This window comes from Salvelinus fontinalis, unplaced genomic scaffold (assembly GCF_029448725.1).
Source record: "Salvelinus fontinalis isolate EN_2023a unplaced genomic scaffold, ASM2944872v1 scaffold_1618, whole genome shotgun sequence".
Taxonomy (NCBI): Eukaryota; Metazoa; Chordata; class Actinopteri; order Salmoniformes; family Salmonidae; genus Salvelinus; species Salvelinus fontinalis.
In genome coordinates this window covers 1-23,608 of record NW_026601827.1, presented here as the reverse complement: position 1 = coordinate 23,608, position 23,608 = coordinate 1, and the positions used below count along the sequence as shown (strand labels likewise).

The 23,608-nt window shown below is 41.8% G+C and overlaps 2 protein-coding genes across 2 annotated transcripts; both read left to right on the top strand.

Moving 5' to 3' along the window:
- Nucleotides 1-558: 558 nt before the first annotated feature.
- LOC129849670 (perlwapin-like) lies at nucleotides 559-13,645 on the top strand. Its single transcript, XM_055916482.1, has 6 exons — nucleotides 559-671; nucleotides 1,286-1,423; nucleotides 3,053-3,190; nucleotides 5,364-5,510; nucleotides 5,809-5,945; nucleotides 13,294-13,645. Exons 1-6 carry the CDS (start codon nucleotides 569-571, stop codon nucleotides 13,294-13,296), a joined length of 666 nt encoding a protein of 221 aa, XP_055772457.1. The 5' UTR covers nucleotides 559-568; the 3' UTR covers nucleotides 13,297-13,645.
- A 7,321-nt stretch (nucleotides 13,646-20,966) lies between these two features.
- Nucleotides 20,967-23,448, top strand: LOC129849669 (perlwapin-like; the record flags this gene model as incomplete). The annotated part of the gene is made up of 4 exons (XM_055916480.1): nucleotides 20,967-21,079; nucleotides 21,881-22,018; nucleotides 22,509-22,646; nucleotides 23,302-23,448. Coding segments are annotated over exons 1-4 (526 nt in total), but the record flags the coding sequence as incomplete, so codon positions are not given.
- Nucleotides 23,449-23,608: the final 160 nt, after the last annotated feature.

The following is a 23,608-nucleotide window of genomic DNA, read 5'->3' as shown; positions in this document are numbered from 1 at the left end:
GGGAACAGGCTACCTAAATATGATTCTCAATCAGAGACAATGATAGACAGCTGCCTCTGATTGAGAACCATATCAGGCCAAACACACAGAAATACAACACAGGGACAACATAGAACACCAGACATAGATTGCCCACCCAAACTCACGCCCTGACCAACCAAAACAGAGACATAAATAGAATCTCTAAGGTCAGGACGTGACAATTTCAATAAAATGTTTCAAGGACACAATTTCATGTATTTAAGTTATTCTTTGTTGTGGTGGGGGGCATTAACATGAACACTCTCAAAATATAAAATGTTCATGTTCAGTTCAATTAATATAATTTTCATGTATGCATTAAGGTGTCTGTAATATAATATATTTGTCAAAAAACAAATGTAGACATTAATAGATGCATTTCTATAGCTTTTTTTTTTTACAATGAAGGAGGAGTTCCAAAATGGCTGTGGGGTGGCTTCAAAGCAGCGCCCCCTCTTAGTCATCTAAGGTTAATACATATTATGGTCTCCTCCTCTTCTATGAAATTGATGTGGACTGCATTTGCTCTAACAGTCTTGAAGTCAGCATGGACATGAATTTGTCAGCGCGTTGTGCTTTGGTTCTTTCTCTGTTGGCATTTGTAGATTTGAAAATAGTCTCTGCTGCAGAAACGGGAGGCACATCTACAGGTGAGTTGTTCTAATTAGCCTACTTTGCATTATTTGTCATGAAACAAACTGTGATAATTTGATGAGTTTTTTGAAGAAGCCTGCTAGATAAAAGTGTTACCTGAACTTAACATTTTTAGTTGGCCCAAACTTAGCTCCAACTTGAGAAAACGTATGCAACAACTCAGTCAACATATAATGATGTATTTGTCAACTTGTCTCATATGTTCATTCAACTATAAATTATTACTTGGGCATCTTAAAAGCACTGTTTGTGTGTCTGTGTGTAACCAGTTGCACAGCCCGTTTTAGTTAACATACAATTTTTTCAACCTACATATTTTAACCAATAGATTGTGAGTATTCAGAAGGCTGCCATTCATTGTCATGGGTGTTATAGGGGAAACATTGATGATCGGGGACAAATGTCTCCAAAACTATTAATTAGACACAAAATTACTTGGAGTATGGCCTACAAACTTTCCAGAGATGCAAATGCATATTTGTCGAATACATATCAACACAAATATGACAGATTTTCAGAAAATGATTCAGTCTAATTGTATCTATGTTCATGTGTCTTTGTGGTAAGTTGGGTTCCCTGACATATCTGCTCAAATTATGTTGTCCCAAAGCAAAGCCTGGAGTGTGCCCTCGTAGACGATGGGGCATAGGGATATGTGCAGAGTTATGTTCCAGTGACAGTGACTGCCCCAATGATGAAAAATGCTGTCACAACGGATGTGGGCATGTCTGCATTGCACCTTACACAGGTAGGATATGGTCCCTGAGTGACAGATACACACATCTATTGCATTCATTATTGCTGCATTACTCTGGAATCAAGAAAGCTGGAGCTCGGTTAAGAGCTAAGACACTAAATTATGAAGATTTCCAAGAGCCATGCAGGCATATAGAGTCTATATATATATATATGACCCAGAGTATTCCAGCTGTAGAATTAGAAAGATTCATAGTCATTGTAATAGTAAGACTTCAAATGGAAGAGTCAGTGTAGGCTGACAAGCTGCTACCATAAACCTATTTGTAATGGGGAAATGTAAGATCGCTAAAGATCATATTTAGAGTGACCAACAAAACATTTAGCGTATACAGTCTATGTAATACACAATATTTCCAGTATTCTAGTTGTGACACTCAAGGTGTGGGTTGATGGTCACTAGACTTGATGCTGAATGTTATGGATTGTTCTCATATCTGTTGATAGTGATTGACGCCTGAAAGGATGTCCAAGTACCAGGATCGAGGACACACTGATTATTCACTGTTGTAGTGTACTGATGACATTCTGTGACCACTGTGTGATTCTGTAGCAGCTAACATTTATCGTAACCATCTCCACACAAATATGACAGATTTTCAGAAAATGGTTCATATATATGCAGCCATATAGCTCAAACTTGACTTCCGAATAGGACATCTGACCATGTCCTGACTACGTCAGGAAGTGCCTTCAAAAACCAGCCACTAGGGGTAACGGTGAGTGCTATTACAATCAAGTAGGCTTGGGTGTTGCTATGGAGTTCTGGGTAGAGGTGATGGATAGGTGTCATCCCATGACTCCAGAGCCAAAGGTCTCATGTTCAATCCAGTTGTAGATAGCTTTTTTAATATATATTTTTTTATTCTATCCTAAACCTTAACTCTTAACTTCAATATTTGGCATTTGGAGAATTGGAACTACAGTATGCTGAGCAGGAGGAGCAACCCAGGGTGTCAAAAACACTTTAACATTTGACATTTGCAGAAAAGTACAAAACCGTCTAATTCTGAAGGGAGAATGAGAGCTTGTTGATATATGACCCTGCGAATTCCAGCCATAGAATTAGAAAGATTCCAAGTCATTGTAATAGTAAGACTTCAATGGAAAGAGTCAGTGCAGCCTGACAATTTGCCACCATAAACATTTTGTAATGGGGATATTTTAGACCAGTAAAGCTCATATTTAATTTAGAGTAATCAACACAATGTTTAGCATAGAGTTTCTGTAATACACATGATTTCCATTGTTCTACTTGTGACATTCAAGGTGTGGGTTGATGGTCACTAGACTTGATGATGAATGTTATGGATTGTTCTCATATCTGTTGACAGTGATTGACGCCAGACTGCAGGTCCCAGCAGAAGGACCGAGGACACACTGATTATTCACTGTTGTATGGTGTTGATGACATTGTGGAACACTGTGTGATAATATAGCAGCTGACAATGTCACCACCTTTCTGTTTTGACTTCCTACAAATTCCTATTTATCGTAAACATCTCCACACAAATATAACATATTTTCAGAAAATGGTTCAGTCCAATTGTGTCCATGTGCATGTCTCTTTATGGTAAGTTGGGTTCCCTGACATGTCTGCTCAAATTGTGTTGTCCCAAAGCAAAGCCTGGAGTGTGCCCTCGTAGACGATGGGGCGTAGGGACGTGTGCGGAGTTATGTTCCAATGACAGTGACTGCCCCAATGATGAAAAATGCTGCCACAATGGATGTGGGCATGACTGCATTGCACCTTACACAGGTAGGATATGGTCCCAGAGTGAAAGATACACCCATCTATTGCATTCATTATTCGCTGCATTACTCTGGAAACAAGAAAGCTGGATCTTGTAATGTACATTTCATACACATAGATCAATATATTTCACATACACTCTCTTTAGAGCTGAGACAATAAATTAAGAAGATTTCTGAGAGCCATGTAGGCCTTTAGAGTTATATATATATATATATATATATATATATATATACACTGCTCAAAAAAATAAAGGAAACACTTAAACAACACAATGTAACTCCAAGTCAATCACACTTCTGTGAAATCAAACTGTCCACTTAGGAAGCAACACTAATTGACAATAATTTTCACATGCTTTTGTGCAAATGGAATAGACAAAAGGTGGAAATTATAAGCAATTAGCAAGACACCCCCAATAAAGGAGTGGTTCTGCAGGTGGTGACCACAGACCAGTCTCTGGGTCAGTCATGGTGTGGGGTGGCATTTCTTTGTGGGGCCGCACAGCCCTCCATGTGCTCGCCAGAGGTAGCCTGACTGCCATTAGGTACCGAGATGAGATCCTCAGACCCCTTGTGAGACCATATGCTGACACATGCACATTTGTGGCCTGCTGGAGGTCATTTTGCAGGGCTCTGGCAGTGCTCCTCCTTGCACAAAGGCGGAGGTAGCGGTCCTGCTGCTGGGTTGTTGCCCTCCTACGGCCTCCTCCGCGTCTCCTGATGTACTGGCCTGTCTCCTGGTAGCGCCTCCATGCTCTGGACACTACGCTGACAGACACAGCAAACCTTCTTGCCACAGCTCGCATTGATGTGCCATCCTGGATGAGCTGCACTACCTGAGCCACTTGTGTGGGTTGTAGACTCCGTCTTATGCTACCACTAGAGTGAAAGCACCGCCAGCATTCAAAAGTGACCAAAACATCAGCCAGGAAGCATAGGAACTGAGAAGTGGTCTGTGGTCACCACCTGCAGAACCACTCCTTTATTGGGGGTGTCTTGCTAATTGCCTATAATTTCCACCTTTTGTCTATTCCATTTGCACAACAGCATGTGAAATTTATTGTCAATCAGTGTTGCTTCCTAAGTGGACAGTTTGATTTCACAGAAGTGTGATTGACTTGGAGTTACATTGTGTTGTTTAAGTGTTCCCTTAATTTTTTGGAGCAGTGTATATATATATATATATGCAGCCATATAGCTCAAAATTGACTTCCAAATAGGACATCTGACCATGTCCTGACTACGTCAGGAAGTGCCTTCAAAAACCAGCCGCTAGGGGTAACGGTGAGTGCTATTACCATCGAGTAGGCTTGGGTGTTGCCATGGAGTTCTGGGTAGAGGTGGTGGATAGGTGTCATCCCATGATTCCAGAGCCAAAGGTCTCATGTTCAATCCAGTTGTAGATAGCTTTTTTAATATATATATTTTTTTATTCTATCCTAAACCTTTACTCTTAACTTCAACATTTGGCATTTGGGGCAACTCAGAAATTTGACATTTGGAGAATTGGAACTACAGTATGCTGAGCAGGCGGAGCAACCCAGGATGTCAAAAACCCTTTAACATTTGACAATTGCAGAAAAGTACAAAACCGTCTAATTCTGAAGGGAGAATGAGAGCTTGTTGATATATGACCCTGAGAATTCCAGCCATAGAATTAGAAAGATTCCAAGTCATTGTAATAGTAAGACTTTAATGGAAAGAGTCAGTGCAGCCTGACAATTTGCCATCATAAACATTTTGTAATGGGTTCATTTAAGACCAGTAAAGCTCATATTTAATTTAGAGTAATCAACACAATGTTTAGCATAGAGTTTCTGTAATACACATGATTTCCATTATTCTCGTTTTGACATTCAAGGTGTGGGTTGATGGTCACTAGACTTGATGTTGAATGTTATGGATTGTTCTCATATCTGTTGATAGTGATTGGCGCCAGACTGGAGGTCCCAGTAGAAGGACCGAGGACACACTGATTATTCATTGCATTGTTGTATTGTATTGATGACATTGTGGAACACTGTGTGATTCTATAGCAGCTGACAATGTCACCTCCTTTCTGTTTTGACTTCCTACAAATGTAAATGCCTATTTATCGTAACCATCTCCACACAAATATTACAGATTTTCAGAAAATGGTTTGGTCCAATTGTTTCCTATTCCTCCTGCTCTCTCAGTGCCGATCCTCCCGAAGGCAGGTCAGTGCCCGCTGCTTCTGAAAGTCCTGCCGCCACACAAGGGATGTGTCCGCGATGAGGACTGTCCTAAAGATGACAAATGCTGCGTCTTTCACTCTTACGCCTTGTGTGTCCCACCTGACTTCAGTAAGAACCTGACTAGTTTATTAACAGTGTTCAGAAGGCTGCCATGCGTTTTCATGGGTGTTATGGGGGAAACATTGATGATGGTGGCCAAATGTCTCCAAAACTAATTAGACACAAAAATATCAGGGGTATTGTCTGCAATCTTTTCACAAATTCAAATTCCTGTTTATTATAAACATCTCCACACAAATATGACAGATTTTCAGAAAATGGTTCAGTCCAATTTTGTCCATGTTCATGTCTCTTTGTGGTAAGTTGGGTTCCCTGACATGTCTGGTTAAATTGTGTTGTCCCAAAGCAAAGCCTGGAGTGTGCCCTCGTAGACAATGGGGCGTGGGGACGTGTGCGGAGTTCTGTTCCAATGACAGTGACTGCCCCAATGATGAAAAATGCTGCCACAATGGATGTGGGCATGACTGCATTGCACCGACACAGGTAGGATATGGTCCCTGGGTGACAGATACACACATCCATTGCATTCATTATTGCTGCATTACTCTGGAAACAAGAAAGCTGGGGCTTGTCATGTACATTTCATACACATAGATATATATTTTTCACATACACTCTCTTTAGAGCTGAGACACTCAATTAACAAGATTTCCAAGATCCATGCAGGCCTTTAGAGTATATACCAATGTTCTGCAACATCTATACACTCTGAGTATACCAAACTTTAGGAAAACCTTCCTATTTTTGAGTTGCACCCCCTTTTGTCCTCAGAAAAGCCTTAATTCGTTAGCGAATGGACTCTACAAGGTGTTGAAAGCGTTCCACAGGGATGCTGGCCAATGTTGACTCCAATGCTCCTCACAGTTGTGTCATGTTGGCTGGATGTCCTTTGGGTGGTAGACCATTCTTGATACACACAGGAAAATGTTGAGCATGAGAAACCCAACAGCTTTGCAGTTCTTGACACAGTCAATCCGGTGTGCTTGGCACCTACTACAATAGCCCGTTCAAAGGCAGTTAAATCTTTTGTCTTGCACGTTCACCCTCTGAACGGCACACATACCCAATCCATGTGTCTATTTTCTCAAAGCTTAAAAATCCTTCTTTAACCTGTCTCCTCCACTTCATCTTCACTCCCCTTCATCTACACTGAAGTTGATTTAACAAGTTACATCAAGAAGGGATTATAGCTTTCAGCTGGATTCACCTGGTCAGTCTATGTTAATAAATCAAAAAATCACCTTTATTTATCCAGGTAGGCCAGTTGAGAACAAGTTTTAATTTAAAACTGCGACCTAGTCAAGATAAAGCAGAGCAGTGTGACAAAAACAACAACACAGTTACACATAAACAAACGTACAGTCAATAATAAAAAATCTATGTACAGTGCGTGCAAATGTAGAAGAGTAGGGAGGTAGGCAATAAATAGGCCATAGAGGAGAAATAATTCCAATTTAGCATTAACACTGGAGTGATAAATGTGCAGATGATAAATGTGCAGATGATGATGTGCAAGTACAGATTCTGGGGTGCAAAAGAGCAAGTGGGTAAGTAATAATATGGGGATGAGGTAGTTGGGTTTGCTATTTACAGATTGGCTGTGTACAGGTACAGTGATCGGTAAGCTGCTCTGACAGCTGATGCTTAAAGTTAGAGAGGGAGAAATAAGACTCCAGCTTCGGAGATTTTTGCAATTCGTTCCAGTCATTGGCAGCAGAGAAGTGGAAGGAAAGGCGGCCAAAGAAAGTGTTGGCTTTGGGGATAACCAGTGAAATATACCTGCTGGAGCGTGTGCTACGGGTGGGTGTTGCTATGGTGACCAGTGAGCTGAGATAAGGCGGGGCTTTACCTAGCAAAGACTTATAGATGACCTGGAGCCAGTGGGTTTGGCGACGAATATGTAGTGAGGGCCAGCCAATGAGAGCATACAGGTCGCAGTGGTGGGTAGTATATGGGGCTTTGGTGACAAAATGGATGGCACTGTGATAGACTACATCCAGTTTGCTGAGTAGAGTGTTGGAGGCTATTTTGTAAATGACATCGCCGAAGTCAGGGACGGGTAGGATAGTCAGTTTTACGAGGGTATGTTTGGCAGCATGAGTGAAGGAGGCTTTGTTGCGAAATAGTAAGCCGATTCTAGATTTAATTTGGGATTGGAGATGCTTGATGTGAGTCTTGAAGGAGAGTTTAAAGTCTAACCAGACACCTAAGTATTTGTAGTTGTGCACATATTCTAGGTCAGAACCGTCCAGAGTAGTGATGCTAGTGGAGGGTGCTGGCAGCAATCGGTTGAAGAGCATGCAGTTAGTTTTACTAGCATTTAAAAGCAGTTGGAGGCCATGGAAGGAGTGTTGTATGGCGTTGAAGCTCGTTTGGAGGTTTTTTAGCACAGTGTCCAAAGTAGGTCCAGATGTATACAGAATGGTGTCGTCTGCGTAGAGGTGGATGCCAGAGGTCTGGACAACAGGCCCTCCGATTTGACACACTGAACTCTATCTGAGAAGTAGTTGGTGAACCAGGCGAGGCAGTCATTTGAGAATCCAAGGCTATTGAGTCTGCAGATGAGAATTTGGTGATTGACAGAGTCGAAAGCCTTGGCCAGATCAATGAAGACGGCTGCACAGTACTGTCTTTTATCAATGGCGGTTATGATATCGTTTAGGACCTTGAGCGTGGCTGAGGTGCACCCATGACCAGCTCGGAAACCAGATTGCATAGTGGAGAAGGTGTGGTGGGATTCGAAATGGTCGGTGATCTGTTTGTTAACTTGGCTTTCGAAGATTTTAGAAAGGCAGGGCAGGATGGATATAGGTCTATAACAGTTTGGGTCTAGAGTGTCTTCCCCTTTGAAGAGGGGGATGACCGCGGCAGCTTTCCAATCTTTGGGGATCTCAGACAATACGAAAGAGAGGTTGAATAGGCTAGTAATAGGGGTTGCAACAATTCCGGCGGATCATTTTAGAAAGAGAGGGTCCAGAAAGTCTAGCCCAGCTGATTTGTAGGATCCAAATTTTGCAGCTCTTTCAAAACATCAGCGGTCTGGATTTGGGTGAAGGACAGACGAGGGGGGCTTGGGCAAGTTGCTGCAGGGGGTGCTGAGATGTTGGCCGGGGTAGGGGTAGCCAGGTGGAAAGCTTGGCCAGCCATAGAAAAATGCTTATTGAAATTATCGATTATCGTAGATTTATCGGTGGTGACAGTGTTTACTATCCTCAGTGCAGAGGCAGCTGGGAGGAGGCGCTCTTATTCTCCATGGACTTTACAGTGTCCCAAAACTTTTTGGCTTTAGTGCTACAGGAAACAAATTTCTGTTTGAAAAAGCTAGCCTTAGCTTTCCTAACTGACTGAGTATATTGGTTCCTGACTTCCCTGAAAAGTTGCATATCGCGAAGGCTATTCGATGCTAATGCAGAACGCCACGGGATGTTTTTGTGCTGGTCAAGGGCAGTCAAGTCTGGGGTGAAACAAGGCCTATATCTGTTCTTAGTTCCACATTTGTGGAATGGGGCATGCTTATTTAAGATGGTGAGGAAAGAACTTTTGAAGAGCAACCAGGCATCCTCTACTGATGGGATGAGGTCAATATCCTTCCAGGATACCCGAGCCAGGTCGATTAGAAAGGCCTGCTCGCTGAAGTGTTTTAGGGAGCGTTTGACAGTGATGAGGGTTGGTCGTTTGACCGCAGGCCCATTACGCACGCAGACAATGAGGCAGTGATCGCTGAGATCCTGGTTGAAGACACCAAAGGTGTATTTAGAGTGCAAGTCGGTCAGGATGATATCTAAGAGGGTGCCCATGGTTACGGATTTAGGGTTGTACCTGGTAGGTTCCTTGATAATTTGTGTGAGATTGAGGGCATCTAGCTTAGATTGTAGGATGGCCGGGGTGTTAACTTCTTCTGGCTGCAAGCCCGACGTCGGTACACTTATGACAACAGCCAGCTCAAGTGCAGGACGCGAAATTCAAAATATATATTTTTAAAATATTTAACTTTCACACATTAACAAGTCCAATACATCATTTGAAAGATAAACATCTTGTGAATCCAGCCAACATGTCCGATTTTTAAAATGTTTTACAGCGAAAACACCACGTATATTTATGTTAGCTCACCACCAAATACAAAAAAGGACAGACATTTTTCACAGCACAGGTAGCATGCACAAAGCCAACCTAACTAACCAAGAACCAACCAAACTAACCAAGAAACAACTTCATCAGATGACAGTCTTATAACATGTTATACAATAAATCTATGTTTTGTTCGAAAATGTGCATATTTAGAGCTGAAATCAGTGGTTACACATTGTGCTAAGGTAGCATCTTTTTCCCAGAACATCCGGATATTTTTCTGACTCTCACATATTCTGACCAAATAACTATTCATAAACATTACTAAAAAATACATGTTGTATAGGAAATGATAGATACACTAGTTCTTAATGCAATCGCAGTGTTAGAATTCTAAAAATAACTTCATTACGACATAAGGCTTACGTTATGGCGAGCGAGTGCCCAAAACCTGGGCGCAAAACTAATAGTACACATTTCGACAGATATATGAAATAGCATCATAAAATGGGTCCTACTTTTGATGAGCTTCCATCAGAATGTTGTACAAGAGGTCCTTTGTCAAGAACAATCGTTGTTTGGATTTAGAACGTCCTTTTTCCCTCTTGAATTAGCAAGCGCACTAGCCAAGTGGCGCGAAGCTCTCCTTCCTGAACAAAGGCACACAACGCAACACGCCTAACGTCCCGAATAAATTTCAATAATCTAATAAAACTATATTGAAAAAACATACTTTACGATGATATTGTCACATGTATCAAATAAAATCAAAGCCGGAGATGGTAGTCGCCTATAACGACAGCTTTTCAGAAGGCAATTCCAGGTCCATCCTCGCGCTTTCCAGAAAACAGGAAATGGGTGACACGTCATTCCAAGAGGATTTATTCCACCTCAGACCAAGATAAACACTCCATTTCTTCTCTCACTGCCTCTTGACATCTAGGGGAAGGTGTATGACGTGCATGTATACTAATATGTATCATGCCCATTTATAGGCAGGACCTAGAACAGAGCATAGTTTTCAGACTTTCCACTTCCTGGTCAGGAAGTTTGTGCCAAATGAGTTCTGTTTTACTCACAGATATCATTCAAACGGTTTTAGAAACTAGAGAGTGTTTTCTATCCAATAGTAATAATAATATGCATATTGTACGAGCAAGAATTGAGTACGAGGCCGTTTGAAATGGGCACCTTTTATCAGAGCTACTCAATACTGCCCCTGCAGCCAGAAGACGTTTTAAGCATGTCCCAGTTTAGGTCACCTAACAGTACGAACTCTGAAGATAGATGGGGAGCGATCAATTCACGTATGGTGTCCAGGGCACAGCTGGGGGCTGAGGGGGGTCTATAGCAAGCGGCAACGGTGAGAGACTTGTTTTTGAAAAGGTTGATTTTTAAGTAGAAGCTCGAATTGTTTGGGCACAGACCTAGATAGTATGACAGAACTCTGCAGGCTATCTCTGCAGTAGATTGCAACTCCTCCCCATTTGGCAGTTCTATCTTGTCGGAAAATGTGATAGTTAGGGATGGAAATGTCAGGATTTTTGGTGGCCTTCCTAAGCCAGGATTCAGAAATGGCTAGGACATCTGGGTTGACAGAGTGTGCTAAAGCAGTGAATAAAACAAACTTAGGGAGGAGGCTTCTAATGTTAACATGCCTGAAACCAAGGCTTTTACAGTTACAGAAGTCAACAAATGAGAGCGCCTGGGGAATGGGAGTGATGCTGGGGGCTGCAGGGCCTGGGTTAACCTCTACATCACCAGAGGAACAGAGGAGGAGTATGATAAGGGTACGGCTAAAGGCTATAAAAACTGGTCGTCTAGTGCGTTCGGAACAGAGAGTAAAAGGAGCAGATTTCTGGGCAAGGAAGAGTATATTCAAGGCATAATGTACAGACAAGGGTATGGCAGGATGTGAGTACAGTGGAGGTAAAACCTAGCATTGAGTGACGATGAGAGAGGTTTTGTCTCTAGAGGCACCATTTAAGCCAGGTGAAGTCACCGCATGAGTGGGGGGGGTGGAACAAAAGGGCTAGCTAAGGCAAATTGAGCAGGGCTGGAGACTCTACAGTGAAATAAGACAATAATCACCAACCAAAACAGCAATAGACAAGGCATGTTGACATTAGGGAGAGGCATGTGTAGCCGAGTGATCATAGGGTCCAGTGAGTAGCTAGGCAAGCTGGAGACACAGCGATTCAGACAGCTAGCAGGCCGGGGCTGGCAGGCTAGCAGATGAGCCTCAGGGGGACATCGCAAAGGGAGAGCCTGTTGAAACCCCCTCGAACGGCTACGTCGGCAGACCAGTCGTGATGGATTGGTGGGGCTCCGTGTCAGCAGCAAGGAATCCAGGCCAATTGGCAAAAGAGGTTTTGAAACCCAGGAATTGTCTGAGGGATCTCTTCGGCTAGCAGGGAGATGGGCCTAGCTCGAGGCTAGCTCCAGGCTAACTGGTGCTTGCTTCGTGACAGAGATGTTAGCCAGGAGTAGCCACTCGGGTAGCAGCTAGCTAGCTGCGATGATCCGATGTAAAGGTTCAGAACTTGCGGTAGGAATCCGGAGAAAAAACTGTCCGATATGCTCTGGGTTGATATCACTCTGTGCAGACTGGCAGGAATTGAACAGGCTGAGGCTGGCTGATGCCCTAGTTAATGGTGATGACCGCTAGCAGTGGCTAACTGACTACTAGCTAGTAGCTAGTTAGCTGGCTAGCTCCTGATGAGGGTTCCGGTTCTAAAGTATAAAAAATAGCAGATCCATACTACATTGGGTGAGAAGAGTATATTGAAATTGAGATAAAAAATATATACAAAATATATACGAAGAAAATGATATATACACTGGACGAGACAAGACAAGACAAAGACGTCTGACTGCTACGCCATCTTGGATTATATATGCTCATTCTATGTCATAAAACGAGCAGGTGTTCATAATGTTTTGTACAGTCAGTGTATAACACGTTGTTGTTGATAAGGTGACACAAATGCATATCTAAGGGAAGGGGAATTTGGGAATATCAGGCTGAGACTTCAGAGGAGTAGCAACATACTTTATTACTGTACACAGAACATTAATTAAGCTGACAATTTGTCAAGGGCCACCAACAGAATTCCAACTCATTGTAATATTAAGACCTCAATGGAAAGAATCAGTGTACGGATGATTTCCAGTGTTCTACTTGTGACACTCAAAGTGTGGGTTGATGGTCACCAGACTTGATGCTGAATGTTATGGATTGTTCTCACATCTGTTGATAGAGATTAACGCCGGACTTGAGGTACAAGGGCCGAGGACACACTGATTATTCACTGTTATATTGTATTGATGACATTCTGTGAACACTGTGTGATTCTGTAGCAGCTGACAGCCTGTTTGTTTTGACTTCCTACAAGCCTCTAGAGCTGGTGTTTACAGAACATTTGGTGCTGTCTGATTAGAATGTAAAGGGCATGTCTCCAAGATGCCAGTTAGACATTTTCTCTGCCTCTGTGCTGGAAGTGTCTCCCTGTTGCAAATTGTAATAAACTGTGTCCTCCACCTCTTTGGAGGTCAAATATCTTTTGGGGGGGGTTTTACAGCTTTTCTGCTACATATACATGCACATACATTGTACATATACATTCTGCATGTATCAATGTATTATGGATAGATTTAATTGACTTTACCTGCGACCGCTTTTCTCAATTGTTAACCTGGAAATTCCTATTACACGTATGTTTCTACTGTATAACTGACCGCTTTTTCTCTGTTACCATAGTGAAGCCCGGTCGCTGTGTCCTGCCCAAGGGGACCTACATGTGTGCCGAGTACTGTTACAAAGATGGCCAGTGCCCGAGGAACAGAAGTGTTTCCGGATATGTTGATTCTACGCCTGCACTGAGCCATTGAAGCTTTATTGGAAATTCTTAATAATTATAAGAAATAAGTAGAAAATACTAATTATTACAAGTACAGTTATGTCTTTGAAAACTGATGATTTTATGCAATAATAAATATGAAAAATGATCATAGCTTTTATGGAAACTGTACCCATTTTATGAACGGTATGTGAATTGACAAACTCATGTGGACTGCTGAATTTGAATAAAACAAGATTTTGAACACCCGTGCATGGTTGTTTAGGGGTTTATTTGAGACTCTCATGTGAATATCCTTCATTTTCCGGCTTCAGATCAATGCCTGTTTGCACTTTAAACATTTTTTTTGGTTTTAATTTCCATGGTTTTTATACCGGAAGGTGATCATGCAACCTTATTATAGAACATTATAATTAAGCAATAAAGCACGAGGAGGTGTAGTATAAGGCCAATTTACCATGCTAAGAACTGTTCTTAGCAAGTGCCTGGATATACAGCCCTTAGCCGTGGTATATTGGCCATATACCACAAACCCCCGAGGTTCCTTATTGCTATTATAAACTGATTACCAACGTAATTGAAGCTGTAAAATAAATGATTTGTCATACCCGTGGAATATGGCCTGATATTCCACGGCTGTCAGCCAATCAGCATTCGGGGCACGAACCACCCACTTTATAATACTGTTTAACACATGCTCTCCTTGTGAATCTTCACAATGTTGTACGTTTTATTCATTGATAAGATCCCTACACATGTAACAGGGTTTTATTGGTGATTCCCCTTGCCACTTTATTGTTAGGCCAATGGGTTTTTGGTGTTAGTTTTGTCTTGCCGTCACCTACTCAACATGGCATCTTATTGGCTGGTTTGCGTAGCTTGCTTATGAGGGAGGATGTTTCAGTTAGAATCGTCCCAGTGAACAAGCACCAAACAAGCGGTAAGTTGTTGGTTGCAAAGCACTGTACATCAAAAGTGATTTTTATACTCCCAAGTGATGATTTAAGAAGACAAATTTATATACGTTTGTTTGTAAATGTTATTCGAACATCACACATAAGATGCAGTGTTTTTTGGAGAATATTGGTTGTGCATTTTGGTTGTAAAGAAGAAGTACTATTCTTGCGTTGTGTACAATCAATCCTCGACACGAATTCCAACGTGTAGCACCAGTCATGGAGATTTATTCTTTAACAATGTACCTGGTAGGAACAGCACAAAATTGCACGTCATGCAATGCACGGCTCACCATCCAACTCTGCACTCACGCACGCTGGTTTGGTGCTTGTTCACTGGGCCATGTAGTTACCAAAATAATACAATTACAATATACAATATAATATCTTTAACAATGTACCTGGTAGGAACAGCACAAAATTGCACGTCACGCAATGCACGGCTCACCATCCAACTCTGCACTCACGCACTGTACAAAATATATGAACCCCCCCCACCAGACACAGTAAGTTGCTAGCTAGTACTGGCGGGAATTCTTTACAACCAAAATGCACAACCAATATTCTCCAAAAAACACTGCATCTTATGTGTGATGTTCGAATAACATTTACAAACAAATGTATATAAATTGTACACTTAAATCATCACTTGGGAGTATAAAAATCACTTTTGATGTACAGTGCTTTGCAACCAACAACTTACCGCTGGTTTGGTGCTTGTTCACTGGGACGATTCTAACTGAAACATCCTCCCTCGTAAGCAAGCTACGCAAACCAGCCAATAAGATGCCATGTTGAGTAGGTGACGGCAAGACAAAACTAACACCAAAAACCCATTGGCTTAACAATAAAGTGGCAAGGGGAATCACCAATAAAACCCTGTTACACACATAATCCTACTGATCATTGCTCATAAAAAATTGGCGAGAGCAAGGAAACAAAGACTGAAGCAAATATTTATTGTGCGATTACACAATGTAGCTGGCTAGATAGATGACTACACAATCCCGAAATTTAGCAAAGCAGTTCTCAGTGGAAGGGTACTGAAATATTCTCTCTCGCTGAGACGAGGTGTGACCGTGAATACAGTCATCCATCTCGGTGGAAACAACTTGGGACACACAAAGGGGACAACTCTGGTGCGTGAGATGCGATATGACTTGGAGGTAGTCCGAATGCTCCCTGGGACAATGGTGAGCTACTCTGACATCAAACAGTGGAAGATTTGGATGTTCCTCTGTGGCAGGCGCATGCCCACAATCCATCACTTTGCATTAAATCACTGTGTCCCTGGGCAGTACAATAGGGCAGGGTTTCCCAAACTCGGTCCTGGGGCCCATCCTGGGTGCACGTTTCAGTTTTTGCTCTAGCACTACACAGCTGATGAAAATAATCAAAGCTTGATGATGAGTTGGTTATTTGAATCAGCTGTGTAGTGCTTGGGCAAAATCCCCAAATGTGCACCAAGTGGTACCCATGGTAACAACCATTCCTAAACCTCACTCCAAAAACAAGCCACCGATGGACAGTACCAAAATAGATACTCTATTGATTCTGTTCAATGCCCCATATACTGAGCATTCTTTTTGTAGCGGAATTTGATATAATAGCTTAAATTGAAAAGAAAGGTTTGATGCTTCAATTGTTACTTTGTATATTACTTCATAAATCTGATGCCATGGTATTGGGATATAGAAAATCTGTTCCCAACTATCTTGAATTTAATGCGGTATAGTTGTCAACCCTCTTGACCATAAGGGAAACTGATACATGTTACGATTTATATTGGTCATTTTAAGCCATTTACGATTAATTCATTCCTTTCTCTTTTAAGTAATTGCCTCTTCCATTTTTGTGGCAGAGCTGCGATGAACTGGTCATAATTTTGTATTGAGCATACATTTCCTTACACCGTGATTAATTGCTTGTGTGACATAATTTTACCTTTGTTGTTTACAATGTCATTCATTAACATGATACCTTCCTTATACATTCTCTACAAGAACATGTTTTTTCCTCTATCAGTACTTTCGAGATTAGACATATTATTTGCTGTAATATAGCCTATGTTCTGCCTCTTCTGGAGGATAACATTTAAACAGTAGCCTACTGTGTTTGGCTTCATTTAAAAAATATACTTAAACAGAGTTCCATTGTCAATCCACCAGAAATGGATGGTTTTAATCTGTATAACAGCAAAGAGACCCCTTTTGAAAATGGCTGTCTAGCACAGGAGGTTGGTGGCACCTTAATTGGGGAGGAAGGGCCAACAAGTGCTCAGCATATGTGGGGAACTCCTTCAAGACTGCTGGAAAAGCATTCCAGGTGAAGCTGGTTGAGAGAATGCCAAGAGTGTGCAAAGCTGTCATCAAGGCAAAGTGTGGCTACTAAGAAGAATTTTAAATATATTTTTATTTGTTTAACACTTTTTTGGTTACTACATGATTCCATATGTGTTATTTCATAGTGTTGATGTCTTCACTATTATTACACAATGTAGAAAATAGTTACAAAAAAAACTGGAATGACTAGGTGTGTTCAAACCTTTGACTGGTACTGCATGTAAATTAGATATTTCTGTATTTCACTTTCAATAAATTAGCAAATATTTCTAAAATCATATTTTCACTGTGATTATGAGATATTGTGTGTAGATGGGTGAGATTCTTTTTTAATGCTTTGCTGGTGGTGAAATTAGCGAAAGGGGGGTGGGGGGATTGGGCTGTGAGGTTACTTTTGCAAGGGTTGAAGGTTCCCAATTGCTAACATATATAGAGAGCAACAGTAATGATGTCTCTTTGTAGGGACTAACTCCGCCATGGTTCTTTGAACAAAGCCTATGGGAAAATGTATGGAGTTTTTGTAAGGTTTTTGCATAAACGCTGAAAATACGTTTTGTGGTGAAGACAGGTTTAGGAGATCTTATACGTTTTGTTCTATGAGATCATCTTCATCAGCTAATGTCACTTTTTGGGAATTTTGAAGCATTTATGTAATTAAGAAAAGCATTTGTGGACTTAAAAACATTATGGTACTCAACATAGAGTTTGTCTGAAGTTACACATCACAGTATCACAACAGCGTGACCGTTTTGGAATATTGTGTGCTTATTGTTTAGAAAGTATTTAGTATTTAAGTAGAAGTTGCCCACACTTTAGATGAGGCCACGCAAAAAGACTTAACTGGTTATTAGTAAAGTAGTTTATAAAGACCTATATTACATATCTTATTTAATGGTCTTATGAATATTAGTGTAACAATGTGCGCTGAGAGTTGGGAAGCAAGTTCAACGAGTGAGGGATTTAACCAATAAACAAAACATAATAGAAAACAAGAAACACAAACAACGCATAGACCAAACTGAAACAGAAACAATGACGCCTGGGGAAGGAACCAAAACGAGTGACAAATATAGGGCAGGTAATCAAGGAGGTGATGGAGTCCAGGTGAGTGTCATAACACGGTGATGAAAGCAACGATGGTGACAGGGCTGCGCCATAACGAGCAGCCTGGTTACCTAGAGGCCGGAGAGGGAGCACACGTGACAGTACCCCCTCCCTGACGCACGGCTTCAGCCGCAGGATGCAGACCAAGATGACGATCCCGGGGATCAGGAGCGGACCGGTAACCTAGGTGCGGGAATCTGTCGACCTAGAGCGCCAGAGATCTTATAAGAAATCCCGCTATGCCCTCCGACGAACCATCAAACAGGCAAAGTGCCGACACAGGACTAACATTAAATCGTACTACACCGGCTCCGACGCTCGTCGGATGTGGCAGGGCCTGCAAACTATTACAGACTACAAAGAGAAACACAGCCGCGAGCTGCTCAGTGACACGAGCCTACCAGACGAGCTAAATAACTTCTATGCTCGCTTCGAGTCAAGTAACACTGAAACATGCATGAGAGCATCAGCTGTTCCGGACGACTGTGTGATCACGCTCTCCGCAGCCGATGTGAGTAAGACCTTCAAACAGGTCAACATTCACAAGGCTGCAGGGCCAGACGGATTACCAGGACGTGTACTCCGAGCATGCGCTGACCAACTGGCAAGTGTCTTCACTGACATTTTCATCCTCTCCCTGTCTGAGTCTGTAATACCAACATGTTTCAAGCAGACTACCATAGTCCCTGTGCCCAAGAAAAACTAAGATAGCCTGCCTAAATGACTACCGACCCATAGCACTCACGTCTGTAGCCATGAAATGCTTTGAAAGGCTGGTCATGGCTCACATCCACACCATTATCCCAGAAACCCTAGACCCACTCCAATTAGCATACCACACCAAAAGATCCACAGACGATGCAATCTCTATTGCACTCCCCACTGCCCTGTCACACCTGGAAAAAAGGAACACCTATGTGAGACTGCTATTCATTGACTACAGCTCAGTGTTCAACACCATAGTGCCCTCAAAGCTCATCACTAAGCTAAGGACCCTGGGACTAAACACCTCCCTCTGGAACTGAATCCTGGATTTCATGATGGGCCGCCCCCAGGTGGTAAGGGTAGGGGTGCGTGCTCAGCCCCTTCCTGTACTCCCTGTTCACTCATGACTGCACGGCCAGGCACTACTCCAACACCATCATTAAGTTTGCTGATGACACACCAGTGGTAGGCCTGATCACCGACAACGATGAGACAGCCTATAGGGAGGAGGTCAGAGACCTGACCGTGTGGTGGAAGGACAACAACTCCCCCTCAACGTGATCAAGACAAAGGAGATGATTGTGGACTGCAGGAAAAGGAGGACCGAGCACGCCCCCATTCTCATTGACGGGGCTGTAGTGGAGCAGGATTCAAGTTCCTTGGCGTCCACATCATCAACAAACTAACATGGTCCAAGCACACCAAGACAGTTGTGGAGAGGGCACGACAAAACCTATTCCCCCTCAGTAGACTGAAAAGATTTGGCATGGGTCCTCAGATCCTCAAAAGGTTTTACAGCTGCACCATCGAGAGCATCCTGACAGGTTCGTTCACTGCCTGGTATGGTAACTGCTTGGCCTCCGACCGCAAGGCACTACAGAGGGTAGTGCATACGGCCCAGTACATCACCGGGACCAAGCTTCCTGCCATCCAGGACCTCTATACCAGGTGGTGTCAGAGGAAGGCCCTAAAAATTGTCAAAGACTCCAGCCACCCTAGTCATAGACTGTTCTCTCTGCTACCGCACGGCAAGCAGTACCGGAGCGCCAAGTCTAGGTCCAAGAGGCTCCTAAATAGCTTCTACCCCAAGCCATAAGACTCCTGAACAGCGAATCAAATGGCTAATCACTTTGTCAACCACAACGTGTTATAGACTGACTGTACAAAACATTATGAACATAGACTGATATAGACTGACCAGGTGAAAGCTGCGATCCCTTATTAATTTCACCTGTTAAAACCACTTCAATCAGTGTAGATGAAGGGTAGGAGACAGGTTAACAGTCAGTCATATAGAATGTGATGTGTATAGTCCTACAATGTTATTGTGAGAGAATAATGTAAGAAAATCCAATGTTGAGCATTTATTTATTCCGCCAAATAGTTGTCCGCTCTAAGCCGCAAGATATCAGTGTAGTAAAATGATAAACGCGTATAGGTCTGCCCATCATGAACTTGACAGATGAGAGAGAAAAGCTTTGATAGAAATTAAAAAAGTTATTTTGGGACATGTATAGGCCTATTTCTTAAGATGAATTACAAGTAAAAATCATATACCATGTAAACAGAGCCCAACCATTGCCCAAAAATCAACCCATCAACAGTGTTATAATTCTCCACATACTGTACTTTGAAACATTTCGTTATGAATCATTATACATTGTGGATTTTCACCTGCAGTTTAACAGAAATGCATTCAGTCATTGAACTACACACTCAGTTGAAGACACACTATGGACGTTTAGTTGTTAATTGTTTACATCAAATTTTGGTCTAATTTCTGAACAATATTACTGTCCATTTGGGGGACCACTTTTGGATCAAGAGTACCCCCAGAGGCACAAGTTCCATATCCTTTTTAATTATTGTCATTACATGTGACCTAAGCAAGTGTTCGGATCCGAACTCGGAATGTAAATTGTTGGGCATAGGGACCCTGCAGGTGCATTGTTCCTTGTGCAGTCATCTTTTCTATGGTCTCTCCCCAATGATGTGTATAAACCCTGGATTGCTGATGCTGTGTAATGGCCAATGAGAGGCTTTGAAGCCACAGGCCGCCACATTGGCACACCCCAGAAAGAGCAGTCCTCCATAGGAATGAATGGAGTTCTACAATATTTCAATAAAACGTTTCAAGGACACAATTTCATGTATTTATTTGTTGTGGTGGGGGCATTAACATTAACACTCTCAAAATATAAAATGTTCATGTTCAGTTCAATTAATATCATTTTCATGTATGCATTAAGGTGTCTGTAATAGAATATATTTGTCAAAAAACAAATGTAGATGCATTCAAATAGATGCATTTCTATAGCTATTTTTTTTACAATGAAGGAGGAGTTCCAAAATGGCTGTGCGGTGGCTTCAAAGCAACGCCCCCTCTTAGTCATCTAAGGTTAATACATATTATGGTCTCCTCCTCTGCTATGAAATTGATTTGGACTGCAATTGCTCTAACAGTCTTGAAGTCAGCATGGACATGAATTTGTCAGCGCGTTGTGCTTTGGTTCTTTCTCTGTTGGCATTTGTACATTTGAAAATAGTCTCTGCTGCAGAAACGGGAGGCATATCTACAGGTGAGTTGTTCTAATTAGCCTACTTTGCATTATTTGTCATTATTTTTCATGAAACAAACTGTGACAATTTGCTGAGTTTTTTGAAGAAGCCTGCTACACTTGACTTAGCCTGCCACACTTGTTACAGCCTACCTAAGTGGTTATAAACAATAGCCTATAATTGTGCATTGCCCCTTTGCAACCTATTTTGTTGCTACCTTACTAAGAAATACAAGCCAGCCATTATGACTTTGAATCAATCCAGCCTACCCTTGGCCATTTTACGCATATACTGTAAAAACAATTCTAGTTGTTTCAACAAATTATTATGAAGTAAGTGGTTCCAAAGCCTTTTTCAGTTTATTCAACTTCTAGATAAAAGTGTTACCTGAACTTAACATTTTTAGTTGGCCCAAACTTAGCTCCAACTTGAGAAAACGTATGCAACAACTCAGTCAACATATAATGATGTGATTGTCAACTTGTCTCATATGTTCATTCAACTATAAATGATTACTTGGGCATCTTAAAAGCACTGTTTGTGTGTCTGTATGTAACCAGTTGCACAGCCCATTTTAGTTAACATACAATGTTACATTGATGATCGGGGACAAATGTCTCCAAAACTATTAATTAGACACAAAATTACTTGGAGTATGGCCTACAAACTTTCCAGAGATTCAAATGCATATTTGTCAAATCCATCTCGACACAAACATGATAGATTTCCATAAATTGGTTCAGTCCAATTGTGTCTATGTTCATGTCTCTTTGTGGCAAGTTGGGTTCCCTGACATCTGCTCAAATTATGTTGTCCCAAAGCAAAGCCTGGAGTGTGCCCTCGTAGACGATGGGGCATAGGGATATGTGCAGAGTTATGTTCCAAGGACAGTGACTGCCCCAATGATGAAAAATGCTGTCACAACGGATGTGGGCATGTCTGCATTGCACCTTACACAGGTAGGATATGGTCCCTGAGTGACAGATACACACATCTATTGCATTCATTATTGCTGCTTTACTCTGGAAACATGAATGCTGGAGCTCTCTTTAGAGCTAAGACACTCAATTAAGAAGTCACGTAATAGAAAGACTTCAAAGGGAAGAGTCAGTGTAGGCTGACAAGTTGCTACCATAAACCTATTTGTAATGGGGAAATGTAAGATCGCTAAAGATCATATTTAGTTTAGAGTGACCAACAAAACATTTAGCGTACACAGTCTATGTAATACACAATATTTCCAAAATGCTGCCACTGATTATTCACTGTTGTATTGTACTGATGACATTCTGTGACCACTGTGTGATTCTGTAGCAGCTAACATTTATATGTAAACATCTCCACACAAACATGATAGATTTTCAGAAAATGGTTCAGTGTAATTGTGTCCATGTTCTTGTGGTAAGTCGTGTTCCCTGACATGTCTACTCAAATTATGTTGTCCCAAAGCAAAGCCTGGAATGTGCCCTCGTAGACGATGGGGCGTGGGGACGTGTGCGGAGTTATGTTCCGATGACAGTGACTGCCCCAATGATGAAAAATGCTGCCACAATGGATGTGGGCATGTCTGCATTGCACCTTACACAGGTAGGATATGGTCCCTGAGTGACAGACATCCATTGCATTCATTATTCCTGCATTACTCTGGAATTAAGAAACCTGGAGCTTGTAATGTACATTTCATACACATAGATCAATATATTTCACATACACTCTCTTTAGAGCTGAGACACTCAATTAAGAAGATTTCTGAGAGCAATGTAGGCCTTTAGAGTTATATATGTATACATATATATGCACCATAAACATTTTCAATTGGGGACATATAAGACCGGTAAAGTTCATATTTAATTTAGAGTGATCAACACAATGTTTAGCATAGAGTTTCTGTAATACACATGATTTCCATTGTTCTACTTGTGACATTCAAGGTGTGGGTTGATGGTCACTAGACTTGATGTTGAATATTATGGATTGTTCTCATATCTGTTGATAGTGATTGGCGCCAGACTGGAGGTCCCAGTAGAAGGACCGAGGACACTGATTATTCACTGTTGTATTGTGTTGATGACATTGTGGAACACTGTGTGATTCTATAGCAGCTGACAATGTCACCTCCTTTCTGTTTTGACTTCCTACAAATGCAAATGCCTATTGATCGTAACCATCTCCACACAAATATGACAGATTTTCAGAAAATTGTTCGGTCCAATTGTTTCCTATTCCTCCTGCTCTCTCACAGTGCCGGTCCTCCTGAAGGCAGGTCAGTGCCCGCTGCTTCTGAAAGTCGTTCCGTCACACAAGGGATGTGTCCGCGATGAGGACTGTCCTAAAGATGACAAATGCTGCGTCTTTCACTCTGATGCCTTGTGTGTCCCACCTGACTTCAGTAAGAACCTGACTAGTTTATTAACAGTGTTCAGAAGGCTGCCATGCGTTTTCATGGGTGTTATGGGGGAAACATTGATGATGGTGGCCAAATGTCTCCAAAACTAATTAGACACAAAAATATTAGGGGTATACTCTGCAATCTTTTCACAGATACAAAT

Coding starts and splice junctions, on each gene's coding strand:
- LOC129849670 (XM_055916482.1), top strand. CDS start 569: ATGGACATGAATTTGTCAGCGCGTTGTGCTTTGGTTCTTTCTCTGTTG. Junction 1,424..3,052: donor CTGCATTGCACCTTACACAG/GTAGGATATGGT, acceptor GTTGTCCCAAAG/CAAAGCCTGGAGTGTGCCCT. Junction 5,511..5,808: donor GTGTGTCCCACCTGACTTCA/GTAAGAACCTGA, acceptor GTTGTCCCAAAG/CAAAGCCTGGAGTGTGCCCT.